The 21,960-nt window shown below is 34.8% G+C and overlaps 2 protein-coding genes across 12 annotated transcripts in view; one reads left to right on the forward strand and one right to left on the reverse strand.

The window, feature by feature from the left end:
* LOC106669519 (dystrophin, isoforms A/C/F/G/H-like) overlaps positions 1-21,960 on the reverse strand; it is a 328,247-nt gene that overhangs the window by 258,737 nt on the left and 47,550 nt on the right. For all 11 annotated transcript variants that reach the window (XM_024227801.1, XM_024227799.1, XM_024227800.1 and 8 more), the window contains 8 exons: positions 20,514-20,686; positions 20,276-20,452; positions 19,970-20,110; positions 16,949-17,093; positions 16,778-16,879; positions 16,539-16,715; positions 16,358-16,456; positions 12,928-13,207 (listed from right to left, as the gene is read on the reverse strand). In XM_024227801.1, the coding sequence (XP_024083569.1) occupies positions 12,928-13,207; positions 16,358-16,456; positions 16,539-16,715; positions 16,778-16,879; positions 16,949-17,093; positions 19,970-20,110; positions 20,276-20,452; positions 20,514-20,686 (1,294 nt within the window). The remainder of the gene's footprint in view (positions 1-12,927; positions 13,208-16,357; positions 16,457-16,538; positions 16,716-16,777; positions 16,880-16,948; positions 17,094-19,969; positions 20,111-20,275; positions 20,453-20,513; positions 20,687-21,960) is intronic.
* Positions 567-5,616, forward strand: LOC106669546 (facilitated trehalose transporter Tret1-like). The gene is made up of 2 exons (XM_014399080.2): positions 567-757; positions 4,044-5,616. The coding sequence occupies exons 1-2, from the start codon at positions 706-708 to the stop codon at positions 5,378-5,380; spliced, it is 1,389 nt and encodes a 462-aa protein (XP_014254566.1). The 5' UTR covers positions 567-705; the 3' UTR covers positions 5,381-5,616.

The following is a 21,960-nucleotide window of genomic DNA, read 5'->3' on the forward strand; positions in this document are numbered from 1 at the left end:
CATAACCAGTCATAACCGATGACTACCTAAACCACCACTTACTGACTGCAAAGACATTGAAACAAACGACTCTCTGTTGACTATTACTACAAAAACATTGACGCCGAACTATATCTACAGTAGCTAAGACTGAATTGACAATACTGCAAAGGCGTACTAAAGAAGATCTATTCCAAATACTACTACGACTCCACCACAAAAATGACTACTAAAAACATAGTGACATCAACGACCAATTGTATTACCTACAAGTATCTAACTACATTTAAATAATCTATAAAATTCAAAACCAACTTGCTAGCATATAGTACGAAGACCATGTTAGATTAATTATCAATTAAAATATCAGTGTTATTATAAACACATTAATTGTTTAATATGTAATTAATTAAAATTCTTAAAGTTACACTGAAATATAGGGAAGTATCTTCTGGGTTTCAAAATAAGTTATTCCAGGGGCTTAATATTACAATTCAGTCTTCAAAACTCAGCTATGAAGTCATCTGTTAATTCATCAGCAGACTTGCATGGCTGAGAGTGTTATATAATTTAATTCAATCAAAATTGGATATATAATTTAATTGGACTAGCCAGAGAATCCCTTCTGCTTCACAACCCGTGAAAGAGTGGGGAAATGAAAGAAAGAAAACTGTTGATAAGGGAAATTTTCGTGAAAAAGGTAACAGGGCTCAGTGCGGAACGACGATGGAACCTACGCTAAAGTCGAATTTATACCAGCTTGGATTCGGGATTTCAGGTAAAACTGGATTTAATTAAACTGTCAAAACATGGTTCAATTCAACCTTGGCCAGAGTAAACAGCGCAAAATTAAATTCTTATAATTTTTTTCAATAGCCCAAGAGGTAATCATATAAATTGAAAAAAAATTCTTTATACGTTTAATTAACAAACATTCTTTGATCTTGGTTAATTACGTTTTTTTTAAAGTCGAATAAATTACTTTTGCTTATTGCACACATTCCTGTGATTTACGTTATTACTAAACTTACCCTTTAAGTTCAATGTACTTAGGAAAAGATAATTAGTAATTGTACTCATAAATTTAAAAATAAAAACGCTTATTTTCATCAAATAATTTTTTTTTTAAATTTAAGCATTTCTTGAAATCAAAAATTGACTATTACTACAACTACCATAATTGACTGTAATTCAACGATATCGCCACAACAAAAACAGTTAACTATTTCTCATTTGACTATTATCACAAAGACAACCATCACAATTGACTATTAATACAATCACACCACTACCAAAAAAATATTTATATATTGTCTTTATATTGTCAAAGAAATAGTTTAAATAAATATTATTGCTTATTTATAAAAAAATGCAAAGAATAAAAAATGCAAAAGATCTCATTGAAAACCGGCAAAAAGGGTTATCGTTAATGATTAAACGATTTAATGTTACTAAGGTCGACATTTCACTGACAATATAATTTCATTTTAATCTTTGAATTATGCTTAATTACACATCGCTCAGATAAAAAGATTATGACGATTATTAGAGTTTAAAAAATATGATTAAGAAAAAAAATCATAATTCCTTCTCCATTTCAACTCTCCGAATATCTATTAAGAACGAATCAATTTGTTTTTTTATAAAAAATTTTACATAACCAACACTAATGAACAGAATATTCAAAAATAAGTTATGCTCAAGTCAAAAATATATCCGTTTTTAAATATCATTTTCGGTATCATAATTACAACAATGTCACTATTAATAAAATGCTCTTCAAATGACTGTTATCAACAAGGACAGTCGTTCGTTTACATTAAATTGAACTGCAAAGTCTTAACTATACAACTATTTATTGCGATGACGTTATCAACGGCAATTTCATAAACAATTATTTTTCTCTTCTAACTTCATAACAAACAAAATCATATATATAGTAATACATAGACAATAACTGTGAATATTATTCTACTATAACTACAAAGGCAATCATCAAAATTGATTATTAATATAAAGACATCGCCACCAAAAAAGTATAAAGTATTTCTCAATTGACTATAACTACAAAACCAACCATCACAATTGACCATTAATACAAAGATAACGCCGTGAAAAACAGTTAGTACTTCCCAATTATTACTATAAAGATAATCAACATAATTGACTACTAATACAAAAAAAACACTACCACTACTTATTTGCAAAAATAACTATTACTAAAAGGACTGTATCTTCTTATCGCTAAAAATAGCTCAGTATTTCTGAATTGACTATCATTACAAAGACAATCAACACAATTGACTAATAATGCAATCACACCACTATCAAAAAAAATATTTATAATCAATACAATTAACTGAAACAAGTCACGTGTTATGTGATTGACCATTACTACAAAGAAAACCTATATAATTGAATATTGATACAAAGAGACAACACCACCAAAAAGGATTTAAGTACTTCACAATTGACTATTACTGCAAAGATAATCACCATAATTGACTATCAATACAAAGAAATTGCCACTACAAAAAGCACTTATTTCAAAATTTGACCATTATTACAAACACTACCATAAGCGATAATTTACAAAAAAAACAGCAACCAAAATATTGAGGTAAGTATTTCTCTGTAATTGACTATTACAATAAAACCAACCGCCACAACTGACTGTCGATAAAAATCGCCATCGAAAAAGTTACATATTTATTCCATTGCTATAGAGACAACCACCATTATTGACTATCAATAAAAAAAAATAACGCCACTAGAAAAATCAATTATTAAAAAAAAATTGACTTGAAAAATTGACTGTAAAGATAACTATTATGATTGACAAATAATACAAAGATATCACCACAAAAAAGTTAAGAATTTCTTCTATTATCACAACCAATAAATTTAATATTAATACAAACAGACGCGAGCAAAAAGAAGTATTTTTGAATTTAATACTACTACAAAGACATCCACCATAATTGAATATTAATACAAAGAAATCACCACCAAAGACGAATTGAGTATTTCTTACATTACTACAAAGACATATAATTCACTATTAATATGAGATAGCGACACCAAAAAACACTTTAGAATTTCTGTATTGACCATTACTACAAAGAAAACTACCATAATTTACTATTTATAAAATGACCCCCAAAAAAATCAAATATTTCTGTTAAGTAGATTTAACTCCCTATCAACTCTATTGTGAATTTAAATACAGTCACATATCGACACCTATGTCATGAATTAATTGCAAAATCATTGACACCAATGATTACCTTTGCCAACAAATTGACTATTACGAGAAATAGATACCATCCAATGCCTAACTATGTTACATTACTATTCGTGCAAAGCTTCTTTCAATTATTTTGTCCTAACCATGACTTGGACCTAAAAAAATCACAGAAGCCTAAGTAATAATAATAACAACAAAGACAATAACTTAAACAATGACCTGAAAAAGTTTGAATTGACGAATATGCTATTACAACAAAGTACCACAAAAATCATCTTGATTGGCAATTACTAATGAGACGTCGCAATCAATGGAAAAGTAGTGTTATTACTACAAATTGACCTATTGATTATTATTACAAAAGTGACAAAAACCCGTACGAAAGATCATTATTACGAAGAGATCGCAACGTAATAAGAGTAATCTAAGATTTCACAACAATGCAGAACTTTACAAGATACCGCTAATACAAAACACTTACTCTAAATTGACTAATACAAAGAGAAGAATTACAGTAGACTATCTCCACTTAGCTCTCGCTGAATCAAGTACATATTCAAATTTACAAAAGATTTGTTCTATTGTTCCTAACGTGCATATTTCCTTTTAGTTTACAACCTTTAAAATTGACGTTAGAAGTTTTTTAACCAAATACTATGAAGTTTTATTTTGGGTTTAACCAAATCAATAACTCTTGAGTTGTAGTCTGTTTTCAAGGGCGAATTCTGTAAATAAGCATAAGAGTTTACTTTCTAATTGGCTTGCAAAAACAGAAGAGTTGGCAATAAATATATGTTTATGTTTTGGTTTTTTCCAGCGAGCTTATCAATAGCGACGGCTGGTGCCTGGCTCGCATGGCCGTCAGCGGTCATACCCATGATAGAAAAGGACGGTATCCCGATGAAAATGACAGAAGGCGAGATATCGACAATGGTCGCGTTGATGGACCTCGGAAATATCCTCAGCCCCGTGCCGGCGAGCTACCTCATGGACAAGATCGGAAGACGTCCGACACTCATGTCTGCTGGAGTATGCGCGATCATAGCCAGCGCCGCGGTTATGCTCGCCAACGGCGTATGTCTCATTTACGCGGCGAGGATTTTCGCCGGTTTCACCAAAGGCATAGCGTACGCCGTGTTGCCGATTTACGCGGCAGAAGTGGCCAATACGAAAGTCAGAGGAGGTCTGACAGCTGTCAGCATGGTTTTTCTGACCCTCGGTACGACAGTCGACTACGCCATCGGACCCCACTTCTCCTACCAAGCCTTGAACATAACTAACGCAATAATCCCTATTCTGTTACTTTCCACTATTATGTTTTTTCCCGAATCAGTGCATTTTTTAGCAATGAAAGGTAAACACGATCAGGCTTTGAACGCCCTGGCAAAATACAGACAGGTGAAGAAGGAAAACGCTAAAGAAAATGGACTGGAAGCGGAATACCAAGAGGTTTCGAGAAAAGTGGAGGAAGATATGAGAGACAAGGGGAGGTTTTTAGACCTGATATCCACTCCGGCGAATAAAAGGGCGTTGATGATTATTTCCCTGTTGGCTTTTTTCCAACGTAGCACTGGAATCAGCCCGATAATCGCGTACAGCACCTCGACCATGCCGAAAGAAGGAGGTGGCCTCTCCATAAGCGAATACATGATAGTTTTTAGCGTCGTCCACGCCATCACGGCCTACGGTGTCATGCCTCTCGTGGACAGGCTCGGAAGAAGACCTCTAATGCTGTTTTCCTCCTTGACCACCGGCTTAGTCACCGGGTTCATCGGCGTCTACTACTGGATGGAGAGAAGCGGATACGACGTTCGGGACATCCAGTGGATTCCTTACGCCGGCCTCGTCTTGTTCGCGATCACGTACGGTGCCGGGGCCGGTATCATACCGTCGACGATCGTCGGCGAACTGTTTCCAACAAATATCAAAAGCTACGCTTCTTCAGTTTCGGCGATAATACTCGCCGCCGTATCGTTCACGCTCAACAAAATTTTCCACGTCGTAGCGAAATCCTACGGAGCCCACGTCATGTTCTGGTCTTTCACCGCTGCATCCTTCCTCTGCACTCTCTTCACTTACGTATTTCTTTTCGAGACGAAAGGGAAAACATTCACCGAAATTAGAGACTACATGGCGAAGCTATGCGAAAAATAAACCTTCGTCAAATATTTCAAAAATAATTGGTAAAGATCTCGTATCATCTTTTTTCATAAAACATTAAAACAAAACAATGAATTAATGATACAAAGATGTTACCAAGTTAACAAGTGATTTTAAAGTTTCTGTTAAAGTGAGCACAATTATGCTCTTATCACATATTACATGATTCTTTAAAAATGATGTACCTGGCTGAAAATAAAAATTAAAATAAAATCTTGACGATTATTTTCCACCAAACCCAATTTCCTAAACATTTATTTTTATCCTAATTTATTTTTTTAAATCTGAATTAACTATTACCACAAATACGTTCGTACCAGAAGATCATAAACCAAATAGACCAAAAATCAAAGACACAAGCACCAAAAAATGTATTCACTAATTCTGAATGGACTATTACGACAAATACAATGGTGCTTGAAAATCTAAGCCTAATAAGTTACAAAGACACAACCATCAAAAATTTTTGTCTAATTCTGAACTGACTATTACCGCAAACACGTTCGTGCCTGAATTCTAAACCGAATATACTATAAACAAAGACAGAACCACCAAAAAAATTATTGACTAATTCTCAGTTGACTATTACCACCAACAAGTTGATGCCTGAAGATCTAAACCGAATAGACTATAATATAAACAAAGACTGAGCCACCAAAAAAATTATTGACTAATTCTCAGTTGACTGATATAAACCGAATAGACTATAATATAAACAAAGACTGAGCCACCAAAAAAAATTATTGACTAATTCTCAGTTGACTATTACCACAAACACGTTGGTGCCAGAAGTTCATAAATCGAATTGAATATGAATACACAGACACATACACTAAAAAATTATTGACTAATGCTGAATATACTATTACCAAAAAGACTTGGTGTCTGAAAATCTAAATCGAATTTTGTATAAATACAAAGACACAACTACCAATAAATTAGTATTATTTAATTAATGCTGATTAGATTATCAGTACTGACAATACGGGATGACAAGGTCACCACTAAATCATCGAATACTTTCAACTTTATCATGACCACAGAACATTTGACGACTGAAAAGGCCCAACGTGAAATTGACTACTTCTACAAACATACCACCATCGATAGATGACTGACTATCACCGTAAAATACGTTGACGTCATCACAGGCTTAACCTAAAATTGACTATTACCACAAAGACATTGGTGCCAGAAGATCTGAACCGAATTGACTATAATTACACAGAAATCCCCCATCAATAAATTATTGACTATTACTACAAAAACACTATAACCAAAAAATGATTAAATATTTATGTGACGACTATTTTTACAAAGACACTACCACCAATAAATGATTGACCATTCATGAATTGACTATTTCTACAAAGCCACAAATACCAATAAATATTTGCCTACCAATGCTAACCAACAAACTAAATTGAAATCATCTTTCAGGTTGGAGTATGGTACATCAAAGAGCAAGAAGGACTCCATGTGTCTATAATTTTACCATTATCTAGTCATATATGATGTAGACAATTATTGAATTGTTTGATTGAGGATGGTTATGAGAATAAGAAAGTTTTTATTTTTAATTAAGTATGTAATATTTAGTAACCGTTAATTAATAATTATTTAGAGATCGTGAAATGGGGTCTGGTGTGTTGTAGGTTAGGCGTTAGGTGATGTACGAAACTTCTCATAGAAAAATGAATTTTTATCCCTACCACCTTCCCCACTCTTTCAAAATCAAACATATAAACAAAAAACATTAAAATCTCAATAACACTCTCAACTCGACACACAGCAGTGACACATTTACACGGAAAACACACACTTTGAGTGAGCACAAATACTTTGATTAAACCTAAATTTTCTAAGTTGTATATCATTGTATAAATTCATTTTCATATCTTACATGAATTTGTATAATTTAAATAAAGTTTATAAATCCCAGGCACTGAAGATGATCTCAATAAAGATCGAAACGGTAAAGAAAATGTTTTTATAAACCTACATCACACCAGACCGCATCTCACGATCTCTAAATAATTATTTTTAATTAACTAGTACTTTTGATATTTTAATGTTTCAACGCAAAAATCGATAGATATGATTCAATGGATAAGGAAGTAACTGGTATCCTTTTTATTTTTTTTCACCATTTTCTCCCTGTTAGAAAATTGTTTCATCTCCGGCTTTAATAATCGTTCTCAAATTGACGGATTAGCCTTCGTCACTTAATCTGTCTTTCTCTCTTTATTCCATTTAGTTTTGCCCAATTGACTCTAAATCTGACGAATTTATTGCATTAGGATGGAAAAACGTTATAACCCGCTCTCTTACGTAACGGAATAATGAGCTTATCCCGGTTCTACCCGCGCCTGTTAGTAACTAAATACATCCAATTACAAACTCTTAGCTCAACTGACACCAATTACCAAAAAGTTTTCTTCGGTGTGTTTAATTTATATACAAGGCCTAATACGATTGCTTAGCCTTTTCCAATTTTCAGCTCCTATTATATATCGTTAGGGTACTATGTTCAACGAATTTGAGACTGTCGAATCATTTCTTTAATTTATAGTTGGTGTCTTTGTAGTAATACATAGTCATAAGTAGGGACTTTTCAGACAATTATTTGTTTTGCTGTCATAATCAATTTGGGAGATGTTAATCATTTCTTTGTGGTAGTGTCTTAGTACAAAGAGTCAATTGCTCGCGTATGTATTTTTTGTGGTGATAGTCATCATCATGGATGATAGTAGTTTTATAGTGATAATCAATTTAGGTTTAGCCCTTGCCGTTGCCAATGTGTTTTGAAGTCGCAGACAATTTGGGCGTGATTGATTATTTATTGGTTGTGGTGTCTTTGTAGTAGTCAATTCAAGTTAGTCTTTGCTGGCGTTCATGTTGTTTGCGGTGATAGCCGTCATTTATGGATGGTGGTGTTTTTATAGTAATAATCAATTTAGGTTTAGCCTTTGATGTTAAGCGGGGAATACACTTACCCGATGCAACGCTATGCGACGCTACCCGATGCTTCCCGACGCCTTGTCGCGTTTTGGTAGGGTGTGCACATTTATGCAACGTCAAGCGCAAGTCACGTACAGTCACACAGAGTGTATCACAATAATCAATATCATAGGGGCGTCGGTGGCCGCAACGGTTTAGGCGTTGTCACGGCGCTCATCACTGAAAGGTAAAGGTCCCGGGTTCGAATGCAGGGCCGCTGGACATACTTACAAATGGGCTTTTTTTCAAAAACACCGGCACCCTGAGAGTTTATATGACCTCTGCTGTTGCGAACCCTCGTTTAAAAAAAAAATTTAAAAAAAATAAAAAGTATTAAAAAAATCAATATCACAATCGCAACGTCTCTTTTGTTCTTAATGCACTATTTTGAGCAAAACCATGTAATAAATTGTTAGTTAAATTTAATATTACATTACAATTAATTAAGGTTTTTAACTGAAATGAAAAAAAGTTAATGGCACGAGAGGGATTCGAACCCACGACCTTCGGCTAGATACGCCGCTGCTCTACCACCTGAGCTATCGTGACTTCGATCCACTCGGACACTAACTTCCCATCTCAACCGCACCTTTTGAATTTTGCCATTTTTCAAATGTGTAATCGGACTGGATTCTCGACGACAAATGAAATGGCCACGGAGAGCTTTAGTGAAGTATACTTCATTTTAAATCATTAAATTCCCTAATTTCGTGGTCCGCTTGACCAAAAATTGCAAAAAGGAGGGAAAATTCAAAGGTGGGGTTGAGGTGGGAAGTTAGTGTCCGAGTGGATCGAGGTCACGATAGCTCAAGTGGTAGAGCAGCGGCGTAGAGGTGTTTATTAGTACGTGTCTTTGCAGTAATAGACAATTTATGATTAGTCAATAATTTAGTGGTAGTGTCTTTGTGGTTATGGTAAATTCTGTTTAGATCTTCTGGCGCCATTGACTTTGTGCAATTTAGTATTAGACATTAATTTATTGATGGAAGGGCCTTTGAGTCAATGTTGTCCATTATATCCATTACGTTTCGAAGTCCAGTTGATCAATTAACTTCTTTCAATTAATTAATATTTATGTAAGGTATTAGGTGAAATGAAAAAGTTAGAGTCACGAGCGGGATTCGAACCCACGATCTTCGGCTAAATACGCCGGTGCTCTACCACTTGAGCTATCGTGACTTCGATCCACTCAGACACCAACTTCCCGCTTCATTTCAACCAATACCTAGTAAAACGAAATATATCTTCATTAAAGCTCTCCGGGTCTATTTCATTTGTCGCCGAGAATCCTGATTACAAGAAATTTGAAAAATGGCAAGAAGAGGAAAAATTCAAAAGATTGTAGGTTGAGATAGGAAGTTGGTGTCCGAGTGGATCGAAGTCACGATAGCTCAAGTGGTAGAGCAGCGGCGTATTTAGACGTAGGTCGTGGGTTCGAATCCCACTCGTGGTTCTAACTTTTACATTTCAACCAATACCTTGCATAAAGATTAATTAATTGAAAGTTATCCATTATGTTTAGATTTTCACGCACCAATGTGTTTTGTGATCATAGTCAATTTGAGAATGGTTGATATTGTCTTTGTAATAAAAATCAATTTAGGGCCGTCTTTTCCTGTTGTCAACGTTTTGTGATCATAATCTGGGACTAGTTCATATTTAATTGTTGTGGTCTTTTTGTAGTAACAGACAATTCAAGTTAGGTTTTTGCAGTTGCCATGTTTTTGTGGTCCAGTTAATTTGGGTATATTTGACGATTTAATGTTGAAAGTCTGAACTTGGTTCACTTCGAAGTTTTTGTTACATTAGTTTACACAGTAGTGGTGTCTTTGTGAAAACAGTCAATTTAGGTCAGGCATTTGCCTGCATTAAGTCAATTAAAACGTTGTTCGTCCTCCCTTATCATGTTTGTCGGTGGTATTTTTGTAATGCCAGCCAATTCATAACAAATCGAAATATATACGACACAAATGGGGGAGATTCTTCAGAAAATGAGGGGTAAAATTTTGATCGTCGGTCAATGGGGGACGTCCTATTCACATCCACGATTTTTCCCCCCATAATCTTCTTTTTTTCTCCATGGCCATTGTTCCTCCCGCCATCGAGTCCTTTATTGCAAAATCCAGCCCTTGCTCTCGATTTTTTTAGAATTCGAGTGTGCCCCATTGGACCAGGGCGTGCATTCTTCACATAACTGCCGGGATATTTTGTGTGGGTGTGTGTGTGTGTGTGTGTGTATGTAGTATATTCCTTACTATCAGTGGCATTTTATTTGTAAAAATAAAAATTAACCACATTATTTTTTAGTTGAGTTGAGCTAGAATATACTAAGCTTATTAACTTTATCTAGTTTCTCGCCCTTTCACAACGGATTTAACACGAGACAAGAGCATAATCTTCGTTAAGCACACACGACTTCGGCCCTTGAAGGAGGATTGCTTTCTGCATTTGTCAGACCGTGCAGAACAACCGTTTACAATCCGGCTCGACAACGGAAATGCAAAAGGGTCAGCAAAAAAAGGGCCCGGAGCTGAGGGACAAACTGGCAAGAGGCGCAGGGCCCGGTCTCGTTTTAGGGCCCTTATCTCAACAGAACACGACTAGCACATCATTTACTACAGATACCGGGGGGGGGCTTCCTAAAGTACTGTGAACTTCATCGAAACTCGTCCCACAACTTAACGATCTTGTCACATCCAGTGGAATATCTCTCCGAGCCGCGGTGTAACTTCCTGCTGGCTAATTGGATTTCAGGAAGTTGTTAGTAATTCCTAGAGGCCGATAACGCCCGTTTGGAGTAATTAGCGGTCCGATATCGCCTTTTCAATAAAACATCAAAGCTCTTTGACTTGAAAGACAAAAGAGTTTGTAATTAACTCGCCTAAAGAGGAGCAAACGACCCAATTTGGTCTTTTGATATTGAGGAGTTCTTTGTCACGTGATGTAGCAACAAATGAAATTTACTTAATTCACGCGAAAATAGCAAGACGGTAACAACCTAATTTTATTATTACGATAAAGAACGTGCTAATTCAGTATTCATTATTACCACAAAATTATATCAGCACTAACTTTTTCTACAAAGACAGTAACCGGTTAAATATAATTGCTACAAAAAAGACCTTACTAATTCAGAATTGACTATTACTACAAAGAATCTATTATCACATTTTGACTACCACTACAATGACTTTATTATCTCAGTATTGACTATTTCTACAAGAACATCAATATCTAAATGTTAACAAATTTCTACAAAGAAAATTTCAATTTAAATGTTTCAAAAAAAAATCGTACCAATTCAGTATTGACTATCTCTACAAAGACTCTACTATTCCATTATTGACTGTTACTACAAAATCTCTATTATCTCAATATTGACCACTGCTACAAGAACATCAATATCTAAATGTTAACAATTTCTACAAAGAAAATTTCAATTTAAATGTTTCAAAAAAAATCGTACCAATTCAGTATTGACTATCTCTACAAAGACTCTACTATTTCATTATTGACTGTTACTACAAAATCTCTATTACCTCAGTATTGACCATTGCTAAAAGAGAACATCGATATCTAAATGTTAACAATTTCTACAAAGAAAATTACAATTTAAATGTGATTGTTTCAACAAAAATCGTACTAATTCAGTATTGACTAACTATACAAAGACTCAACTATTTATTGACTATTACTATAAAACCTCTATTATCGCAGTATTGATTATTACAACAAAGACAGTAAAACTTTAATTGTGAAAGCTACAGCAAATATTAATCTAATTCAGCATTGACTATTACTACAAAGAATCTATTATCACATTTTTGACTACGACTACAATGACTCTATTATCTCAGTATTGACTATTGCTACAAGAACATCAATCTCTAAGTGTTAACAATTTCTACAAAGAAAATTATAATTTAAATGCGATTGTTTCAACAAAAATCGTACAAATTCAGTATTGACTATCTCAACAAAGACTCTACTATCTCAGTATTGACTATTACTACAAAAAAAACTCTATTATTTCAGTATTGATTATTACAACAAAGACAGTAAAATTTTAATTGTGATAGTTACAGCAAAGATCGAACTAATTCAGCATTGACTATTACTACAAGTCTCTACTGTCTTAATATCCAATACAATATTACTTCAAAACCTTTACTATCTGAATATTGACTGTTACAGGAATGACTTCAATATTGACTCTTTCCACAAAGGCAATAATAAATTAAATTTAATTGTTACAACAAAGACCGTCCTACTTTAGCATTGGCTATTACTACACAAAATCACCTAAACTGAGACTAACTCTATGAATCCCTTTCCAATTTTTTAAAAGGCCACGAAATTTAAAATAATCAAGTATGATCAAACTAAGGTCGTCTGACCAGCTAAAAGAAGTAGACATTTCTGGTTTTTCTTTTAAACACGATCATATTTGATCATCAAAAACTTAAAATGTTGACAATAAAACTAGAACTAATATGAAAGAAATATTTTCTTAATAAAGAGTAAGGTGAACGAACACTGACCTTTTTGCTGTACTACAGGTGACTTCTGCTGGTCGATGAGGTCTGACGGCTTTTTCCCAGAGGTTTTTGCCTGAACTGCAGGTGACTTCTGTTGGTCGATGAGGTCTGACGCCTTTTTCCCAGAGGCAGGAGAAGATTTCAATAATTGGCTGGTGGTAGTGACTTTTTCGAAAGATTGAGGGCCGGACTTGGCCGGTGAAGGGGATTGTTGCGGCTGGGAGGAGGACTCGCTCAAGCTTTTCAAATAGTTCCAATTTTCGGACAGCTTCCGGATTTGTTCCTTGAATAAACAAAGATATTTTTCATGATTTTGGTTTGAAAATGGAACCCCGAGATAAAAAGCACATATGTAGATATAGGATTTTAAAAAAAGATAACGTTAACATACATAGAATAAAGTAGCGGAAATAAAATTAAACAATTTCTATGCTGAAATGCAAATATTAAAATGAACCAATACTTATTCTGGAAATATTTGAAATTCAAGTTATTTGTGGTTTCCGATAACTATTTAAGTACACACAATCGTTAAGGTAGGCCTCGGGGCCGATTTCAACAAAACTTGGACAGTAGATTAGAGCACGATTGTTCAATAATTTTGACAAGTTTCGTCGACTTGTGCCGATCTGTTAGCGAGGTATTGAAGGAAATGTGTTTTGGAAGGCAGAAAGCGATGCAATGTTTACACCCTGCGGGCTGTTCCCTTGTAACATATTTCAACTAAATTTTACTCGTAGATCGAGCCACGATTGGGCAATAATTTTGTAAAATTTCATCAATTTCGGTTGATTAATTAACGATATATCGGAAATGTGTTTAGGAAAGCGAGCGTTTCAACCGATTTATACAAAACTGAGTATCAGCTACAAGATAACTGTTAAATTTATATGCTAACTTACATCAGATTTGGTTAATTGGAGCCCTCAAAAAATCCTTTCCCCCAGTATGCAAAATTTCTACAAAATTTTAACAGCAGATTAAACTGGTATTTTTTTTACAATGGCTACCTATTCTCATTAGATCATAAGAGGATCGAAATTTTTCCAAATATGTATTAGTAGTTATAGTCACTCATGAGGTTTATGTGTTTTTCATTATGATTTCTCTTTAACAATGATCAATACTGAGGTCGTTAAGTCACGGTTTGTCGTAACAGTCAATTGTAAGATTGATGTCATTTTTTCTTGGCGATTTCTCTTTAACAATTATCAATACTGAGGTCGTTAAGTCACGGTTTGTCGTAATAGTCAATTGTAAGATTGATGTCATTTTTTCTTGGCGGTTTCTCTTTAACAATCAATACTGAGGTCGTTAAGTCACGGTTTGTCGTAATAGTCAATTGTAAGATTGATGTCATTTTTTCTTGGCGATTTGTCTTAAACAATGGTCAATACTGAAGCCGTTACGTTACAACTTGTGTCGGGGTCTTTATCGTAATAGTAAATTCTCAAGTAATAATATTTCGTTGGTGTCGTGTTTTTGTAGTAAAATTCAATTCAGAATTAGTTCGGTCTATGCTGTATATAGGTAATCTGAGATTTTTCTTAATAAGGGTATCTTAACTATAAAGTTATGTGAACCATTAGGTTCATTCATTAAACATTTGTAAATATGACGGTTAGAATGCAGGGCCGCTGGATTCGAACCCAGGATCTTTACCTTACAGTTATGTGCCGTGTTAACGCCTAAACTGTTGCGGCCACCGACGCCCCCCCCCCCAATCTGAGATTGTATGTATTTTTCTTGGGAATTGCTCTGTAAACAATGGTCAATACTGAAATCGTTATGTCACAGCTTGTGTCGGTCTCTTTATCGTAAAGTCAATTCTCAAGTAATAATATTTCATTGGTGTCGTGTTTTTGTAGCAAATTTCAATTCAGATCGGTCTTTGTTGTATATAGACAATACTGAGATCGTATGTATTTTTCTTAGGGATTTCTCTGTAAACAATGGTCAGTGAGATCGTTAAGTCACAGTCCGTCGTAATAGTCAAATGTGAGGTTGATCCTCGTTAGTCGCTGTGTGGGGTAGTATAACTCATTTAATGGGAAGTTAAGTTTTTCAGGACGTGGTAGTCGTAGTAGTAGTCAATACTGATTTTTCTGTTTTGTTTTAATAATCAAATACCTTGTTTTTGTTGGGGATTTCTTCGTAATACTGGCCAATGCTGAGGTGGTCCTGACACAATTTGTAAAAGAGTCTTTGTCGTAATACCTTTGTTATTAGCCTGTGTTTTTTGTTGTTTTTCCCCCTGTCGTAAGTCAAGATCAGTTCCCAACTTTTACATATTGGAAATAATAGTCCATACAAAAGTTGTTAAATCTCAGTTTGTGGTTTTGTCTTTGTTGTAATAGTCAATTTGAAGTAATACCTTTGTCATTAGCCTGTTTTGTTTTGGCTTGTTTTTTGTTGTAAATAAAGATCAATTCAGAAATTTACATCTTTAAAATAATAGTCAATACAGAAGTTGTTAAATCTCTGTTTGTGGTGTTGTCTTTGTCGTTACAGTCAATTTGATGTAATATCTTTGTTATTAGCCTGTTTTGTTTTGGTTTGTGTTTTGTTGTAAATAAAGATCAATTCAGAAATTTACATCTTTAAAATAATAGTCAAATGTGTGGTGATTAGTGACGATTTCTGAATAATAATAGTCAATACTGAAGTTGTTAAATCTCAGTCTGTGGTGTTGTCTTTGTTGTAATAGCCAATTTGCTGAAATGACTTTGTTATTAGCCTATTTTGTTTTATTTTGGTATTTTTTGTAAGTTAAGTCCAGTTCAAAAACTTACATGTTTTAAAATAATAGTCAATACAGGAGTTGTAAATCTCAGTTTGAGGGGTTGTCTTTGTCGTAATAGTCAATTTGGTCCACCTATTGATTTCTATGTGTACTGTATGTATTTCTCCGTTCTAAAATTAAATGTAAATATAGTTACGTCTTTGTGACTATAATTAATTCAAACTGTTTGATTCCGAGCTTGTAGCGGATTTGTAATAGTCAATTCCGGTCCACCTAATGATTTCTTTGTATACGACGCGACTCCGTCGTAAAACTAAATTTAAATGTAGTTATGTCTTTGTAACAATAGTTAGTTCAAACTTTTTGATGCCAAGCTTGTAGCGGAGTTGTCGTAATAGTCAATTCTGAGATAATATCTTTGTGTAAGGCATGTGTTTGTTGTAAAAATCAGTTTAAAGTAGTTACATCATTGTAATAATATTTAACACCCAAGTTGTTAAATCTCTGTTTGTAGCGGAGTTGTTATCGTAATAATCAATTCCGAGATAATGGTATCTTTGTATAAAGCCTATGTTTTAAATAAAAATCTTAAATTAGGAAGTGTTTACACCCCCGTAAGTGTTGGGTATTTTTGTTCTAATGAAGACCTTCTGGTAGACCAAAACAAGCTAGAATGTTCATAACACTTACTCGTAATTCGCCGGGCATGTCGCCTCCGCATTCCTTGTCCAGATTGTTGAAGTTCTCCTTCAGCTCTTTCACTTCGATAAACCTATCGGAAAGGCTTGACTGTAAAACACAAACAAAAACTCCATTTTAGATTAATAAAGCTATAAGAAAATTCAAAAACCTAGAATAAAAATGTTTAAACCATAATGTTGTTGAGGATTTTGGATTTCTCGGTTGGTGTCAATTCCTGACAGATGTTGACCCTCGTTCTGACCTCGCTGGTCCATGTCGCTACACAGTCCAATTGGGCAAGAAGTCTTTTCAGGGATGTCAATTTTGCATTGAGATAGTCTTTGTGCTCGGAGAGAAGATCTTGGGCCTTAAAATAAAACATAATATACAAAACTATTCCTAATCGTATATCATTTTATTCAGACAAACCTTGTTTATCTCTAAAATAATCTGTTTGATTTTCTCCGCCTGCCCGTTCGATTCGAAATTTTCGAGTTCTTTCTTCTTCTTCTCGAGTTCTTCTTGCAAAGTCTGGAAAGCAAAGCCGAAGGATAAGGTAAAAGGCAAAAAGTGGCCGATTGTACAAAAGGGGATAATCACTTTGACCAAATTGATCCTGACTGAGAGAGCAGCTTCGTCGGACGGATTAGAAGGAGAGCTCAAAAGAGACGTCACCTCTTCGAGTGTAGCCATGGTCGAGTCAACAAGGCCTCTAGTCTGCTTCCCACTTTGCAGATGGGTGAGTCTACAAGAAGATGAGAAACTTATAACCATGAAATCCAGCTTGAAATCCAAAAAATGAATGTACAGATAAGAACGGTCCTTTCTCATTGTGAATTTCGATATTTTTCTATTTTGATCGCTCATCCTCTATTTACATTTCTCGGGTTTACCTTTTTTCTGCATTTCTGTAGAAAATGCATGTTTCATCTGAACGAACATTCGCAAACATTGTGAAAGGTGCCTAGCTCAAAAGGCGAAAACTTGATTGAATGACGTTACAAATTTACCAGCAAACCCAAACTATAAAAAAGTATTGATATTTTCATATGGCTGCGTACGAGGGAACACAGACAGACATCCAATGAAATAAAAATACTTGAATCCGTTCTTGAACAGTGGAGCCTCGTCGGTAGTAAAGTTCAGAAGACTTGGAATTGCATCAAGGGCCTTCAGACATTGGGTACAATAAAACACCCTTGTTTGGGTACCAGGTCATACTACCATGATCGTGCCCGAGCATTACTTGACCCACCACTCTGCCCTGGAAGACCTAAAACTACCACCACTAAGCTTCATCCAAAATAAGCTAGTGCCACAATTCACAGGCTAGTGGAAGGACTGGCTTCAATAGGCTACCCCATAAATTGCCAAAAGCCACTGGATGTGCTTGGAGTGCAAAGAATGCTGCGACACTATGGACAGAACTGGGAGAAAGGGTTTCCAACTAATGCCAAGTATACCTGGTATGCAGATGGCTCCAAGGTGGGTCACGACCTGTCTAAGGGAATAAACCAATGACCAAAATCCTATGCCATGTTGATAAGAAAGCAGAAACTGCAAGAAACGACAACAGCATATTGTATACAGGGCACGTGGATGACGAGGAGGACGATAAATCCGACAAGGAATGAGCGATAACAACACCCATCGGCCCTAAACCCTTTTGGGTTATATCAAATTGCCAAAAACTAAGAAACATCCGATAATTGCTTCAGAATAAGTCCTTGGTTCAATCGAAATTTATAGGGGTAGGGCGTATTAGGTTAAGAATGAAATTAGGGCACTAAGAACCCCTGACTCATATGTACAGACTCGGGTCGCAGAAGCTTGTGCAGATTGCCAGGAAGTAGAAGAGACAGTAGAACACGTCCGTTGCTGCAAAGACCTAAGCAGGCTGAGATCCCTACTCCCTTTGGGAATCTGGTTAAAAGACTTGAGCTACACAATAGTCCAATATTGTAAGTCGTAAAGAAGTCGACTTTTAACCCTAATCTTAATTTCCTGTAAAATTTACGGGCCTAAGAGAAAACATACTCTCACCAGATGAATCATGAAACAGGCAGTACAGGCTGACAGAATGATCCAATTTAGGTCAACCGAGAGTAAATGTTTACCTTTGGTTTTTATTATATATTAATCTATCATTCATTTTACCGTATTTGGGATCTGGTAGAGAAAGAAGTAGACTCTGTGATCACTTGCCAAGCTTTCGGCCTTTATAAGACCATCATCAGGGCCGCATCCTATTTCTCATATTAACATTACAGAATGACAGAATTCCTTTCAAAAAACTTATTTTACTATTGAAATTGTTGGTTTAATCTAGTTTTACATCAATTATAGAAAAAAAACTGAAAAAACTTGTCATTTCAACTTAACCCACCTCATGTACTTCGAGACCTCGTAGTCGACGTCGTCGGGTTTTTTCGTCATTCTGTAATGTGAATATGAGAAATATGATGCCACGCTGATGATGATCTTATAAAGGCCGAAACCTTGGCAAGAGATCACAGTCTACTTCTTTCTCTACATGACCAGAAACCAGATCCCAAACACATCAATCGTCCTGGTCGATTTCTTCTTCGTCAACATTCATTTTACTGTATTTAAAATGAACTCGAAGGCCTTGGACCCTCTGTTCTTAACAGCGAAAACACGCGGACGATTATGTCGGGTTCATCATCCCCCCCAAAAAAAAACTTTTCAATTTTAAATTCCTTTCGTTGATTAGTATCATTCACATTTTTAACCGAAAGTCTTTTGAAGTCGTGCGTCTAACGAGATTCTATTTTAGGACGGTACGACAATCTCATATTCACTCCTTTGCCCAGGACAAACCTTGGACTTACATCCTGCCGTTACTAAATAATGAAAAAAGTAAAACAAAAGAAAAAACATGTAAAAAAACAATGATAAATAGTAAAACAAGGAAAAACTATGAAATTTTATTGATTAGATTTATCGTTCAAAATGTTGTTGACAATCCTGCTTAGGTTCGTACGTCGGATCCTCCTGGCATTGCGTCTTTCCATTATTGTAATTAATAATTATTGATTATTTATATCTTTAAGTTCAATTCATTGTGGTTAGATTTTCATTGTTTTCAATATACAATTCCAAACAATTGTGTTTCTCAAGAACAAATCAAACTTTTTTTTGTTTTTTGAATTGTATTGAAATATCCAATCATTAATCATTTATAGGGTATAAAAGGCTTAAAAGTTTCTTTCCTCATAGCCACAGGAAAACATATTCCGTATTCTTTCTAGCATGGTAATGTTTAAAAGTAACATGGCAAAGGTGTAGTTTTTATCGTTAATGTAAAAGTTAAGAAAAAAAATGATTTACCACTTGAAGCAGTCCGATTCTTTTAGGTTTGAGGAACAATTATTCAGTCATAGGCCAAATATGAACAGTAACCACTAATATAATATGAAATCGGTGGATAAAACGTATTCTGAGAAACACGGACCGTCTAATTCTGGTGTTAAGAGACCACTGACATGGGATTCACCACAAGTCCTGGCCGGCTTCCAACACCTCCTTCCCCCACGAAGGGAAATATTAAAAGATTTTGTCTCACAGAAGAGACAATCGGTGGAGAAACCCAAGACTTACAGCTCGCGTGTCGTTTTAAAATTCGTGAGAAGGTGGTTCCATCTGTGACGGAGAGATTCGACAGTCTGCCACATCTCCATCGCCTGAGAACCGCCCAACGCGACCATATCTCGGCCAGCTCCTGCTATACTGTTGACCACACTGGGGAAAAAAATAAATGTGTAATACATAAAGTGAAATTTTCCATAAGTATATGAGAAGTGATGAAATTTTAATTATATACCTATCCTCGCTGGTGTCATGAGTACCAAACTAGCGAGGACAGGAAGACCAAAATTATCAGAACAAACTAATATAAAAATTTACCCTGTTTTTGTAGTTGCTTGTTTCTCAAGGTCTCTCATTTTAGCTTTGACTTCCACTATTGAATATTTGTTCGGGTCCAAATCTCTCGTCGACTCTTCCATACTCGACAGCCAATTGCTGAACTTTTCACAATTTTTTCTCAGAGATTCCCACTGTTCTTTGCATTTTGTCAAATGGCTTTAACAAAGAAAACAATTTTTTAATTTTTTTGGCGGGAAATTGATGAAAATTTCCCTACCTCCAACGGTCTGTTAAATTCGTATTGGCCGAGTCCCATTCCTGCTTCAACCTGTCAACAGCTTTGACGACGTTTTCCCTTCCTTCTCCGTGTACCTTGCGCAAAATTTTATTCCTCTTCTGATCAATCTTATCGGCGTCGAGTTTCAATTTGGATAATTTCTCATGGATATCCTTGAATAGCAAAAAAAACTTAGAATCAGACGAGTTTCAAGATCAGACCCATTTCGATATGTGTAGTTATGATTTTGTCGTAATAATAAATTTAGAAGTAAGTGTATTTGTTGCAACAGTCATTTCTAAAGGAATTGCGTCTTTGTTGACTTTGTCGTAAAAATCAATTCTGGCGTAGCTATGATTTTGTCGTAATAATAAATTTTGAAGTAACTGTATCTGCCGTGATAATCTATTGTAAATTTCATGTAGTAGTCAATTCCGTAAGAGTTAGTTCTTTGTAGATATTGTCGTAACAGTAAATTCTAAATTAGTTATATATTTGTCGTAATAATCAATTCTGGACCTGATGTAGTAGTCAATTCTATAGGAGTTATTTCTTTGTTGATATGGTCGTTACAGTAAATTCTGGATTAGTTGTATTTTTGTCGTAATAATCAATTCTGGACTTGATGTACTAGTCAACTCTATAGTTCTTTCTTTGTCAATATGGTCGTAACAGTAAATTCTGAATTAGTTGTATTTTTGTCGTAATAATCAATTCTGGACTTGATGTACTAGTCAACTCTATAGTTCTTTCTTTGTTAATATGGTCGTAACATTAAATTCTGAATTAGTTATATTTTTGTCGTAATAATCAATTCTGGACTTGATGTACTAGTCAACTCTATAGTTCTTTCTTTGTTAATATGGTCGTAACATTAAATTCTGAATTAGTTACATTTTTGTCGTAATAATCTATTCTAGACTTGATGTAGTAATTAATTCTACAGGAGTTATTTCTTTGTTGATATGGTCGTAACATTAAATTTTGAATTAGTTATATTTTTGTCGTAATAATCAATTCTGAACTTGATGTAGTAGTCAATTCTATAGTTCTTTCTTTGTTAATATGGTCGTAACAGTAAATTCTGAATTAGTTGTATTTTTGTCGTAATAATCAATTCTGGACTTGATGTACTAGTCAACTCTATAGTTCTTTCTCTGGTAATATGGTCGTAACATTAAATTCTGAATTAGTTACATTTTTGTCGTAATAATCGATTCTAGACTTGATGTAGTAATTAATTCTACAGGAGTTATTTCTTTGTTGATATGGTCGTAACATTAAATTCTGAATTAGTTATATTTTTGTCGTAATAATCAATTCTGAACTTGATGTAGTAGTCAATTCTACAGGAGTTATTTCTTTGTTGATATGGTCGTAACATTAAATTCTGTATTAGTTACATTTTTGTCGTAATAATCTATTCTGAACTTGATGTAATTGTGAT

This window comes from Cimex lectularius, unplaced genomic scaffold (genome assembly GCF_000648675.2).
Source record: "Cimex lectularius strain Harlan isolate CLEC.00 unplaced genomic scaffold, Clec_2.1 scaffold229, whole genome shotgun sequence".
NCBI lineage: Eukaryota > Metazoa > Arthropoda > Insecta > Hemiptera > Cimicidae > Cimex > Cimex lectularius.

What these genes read in the sequence shown, in the direction of transcription:
- LOC106669546 (XM_014399080.2), top strand. Translation starts at nt 706, where the DNA reads ATGGAACCTACGCTAAAGTCGAATTTATACCAGCTTGGATTCGGGATT. An exon ending in GCTTGGATTCGGGATTTCAG is followed by an intron (nt 758 to 4,043) that starts GTAAAACTGGAT and finishes GGTTTTTTCCAG; the next exon opens with CGAGCTTATCAATAGCGACG.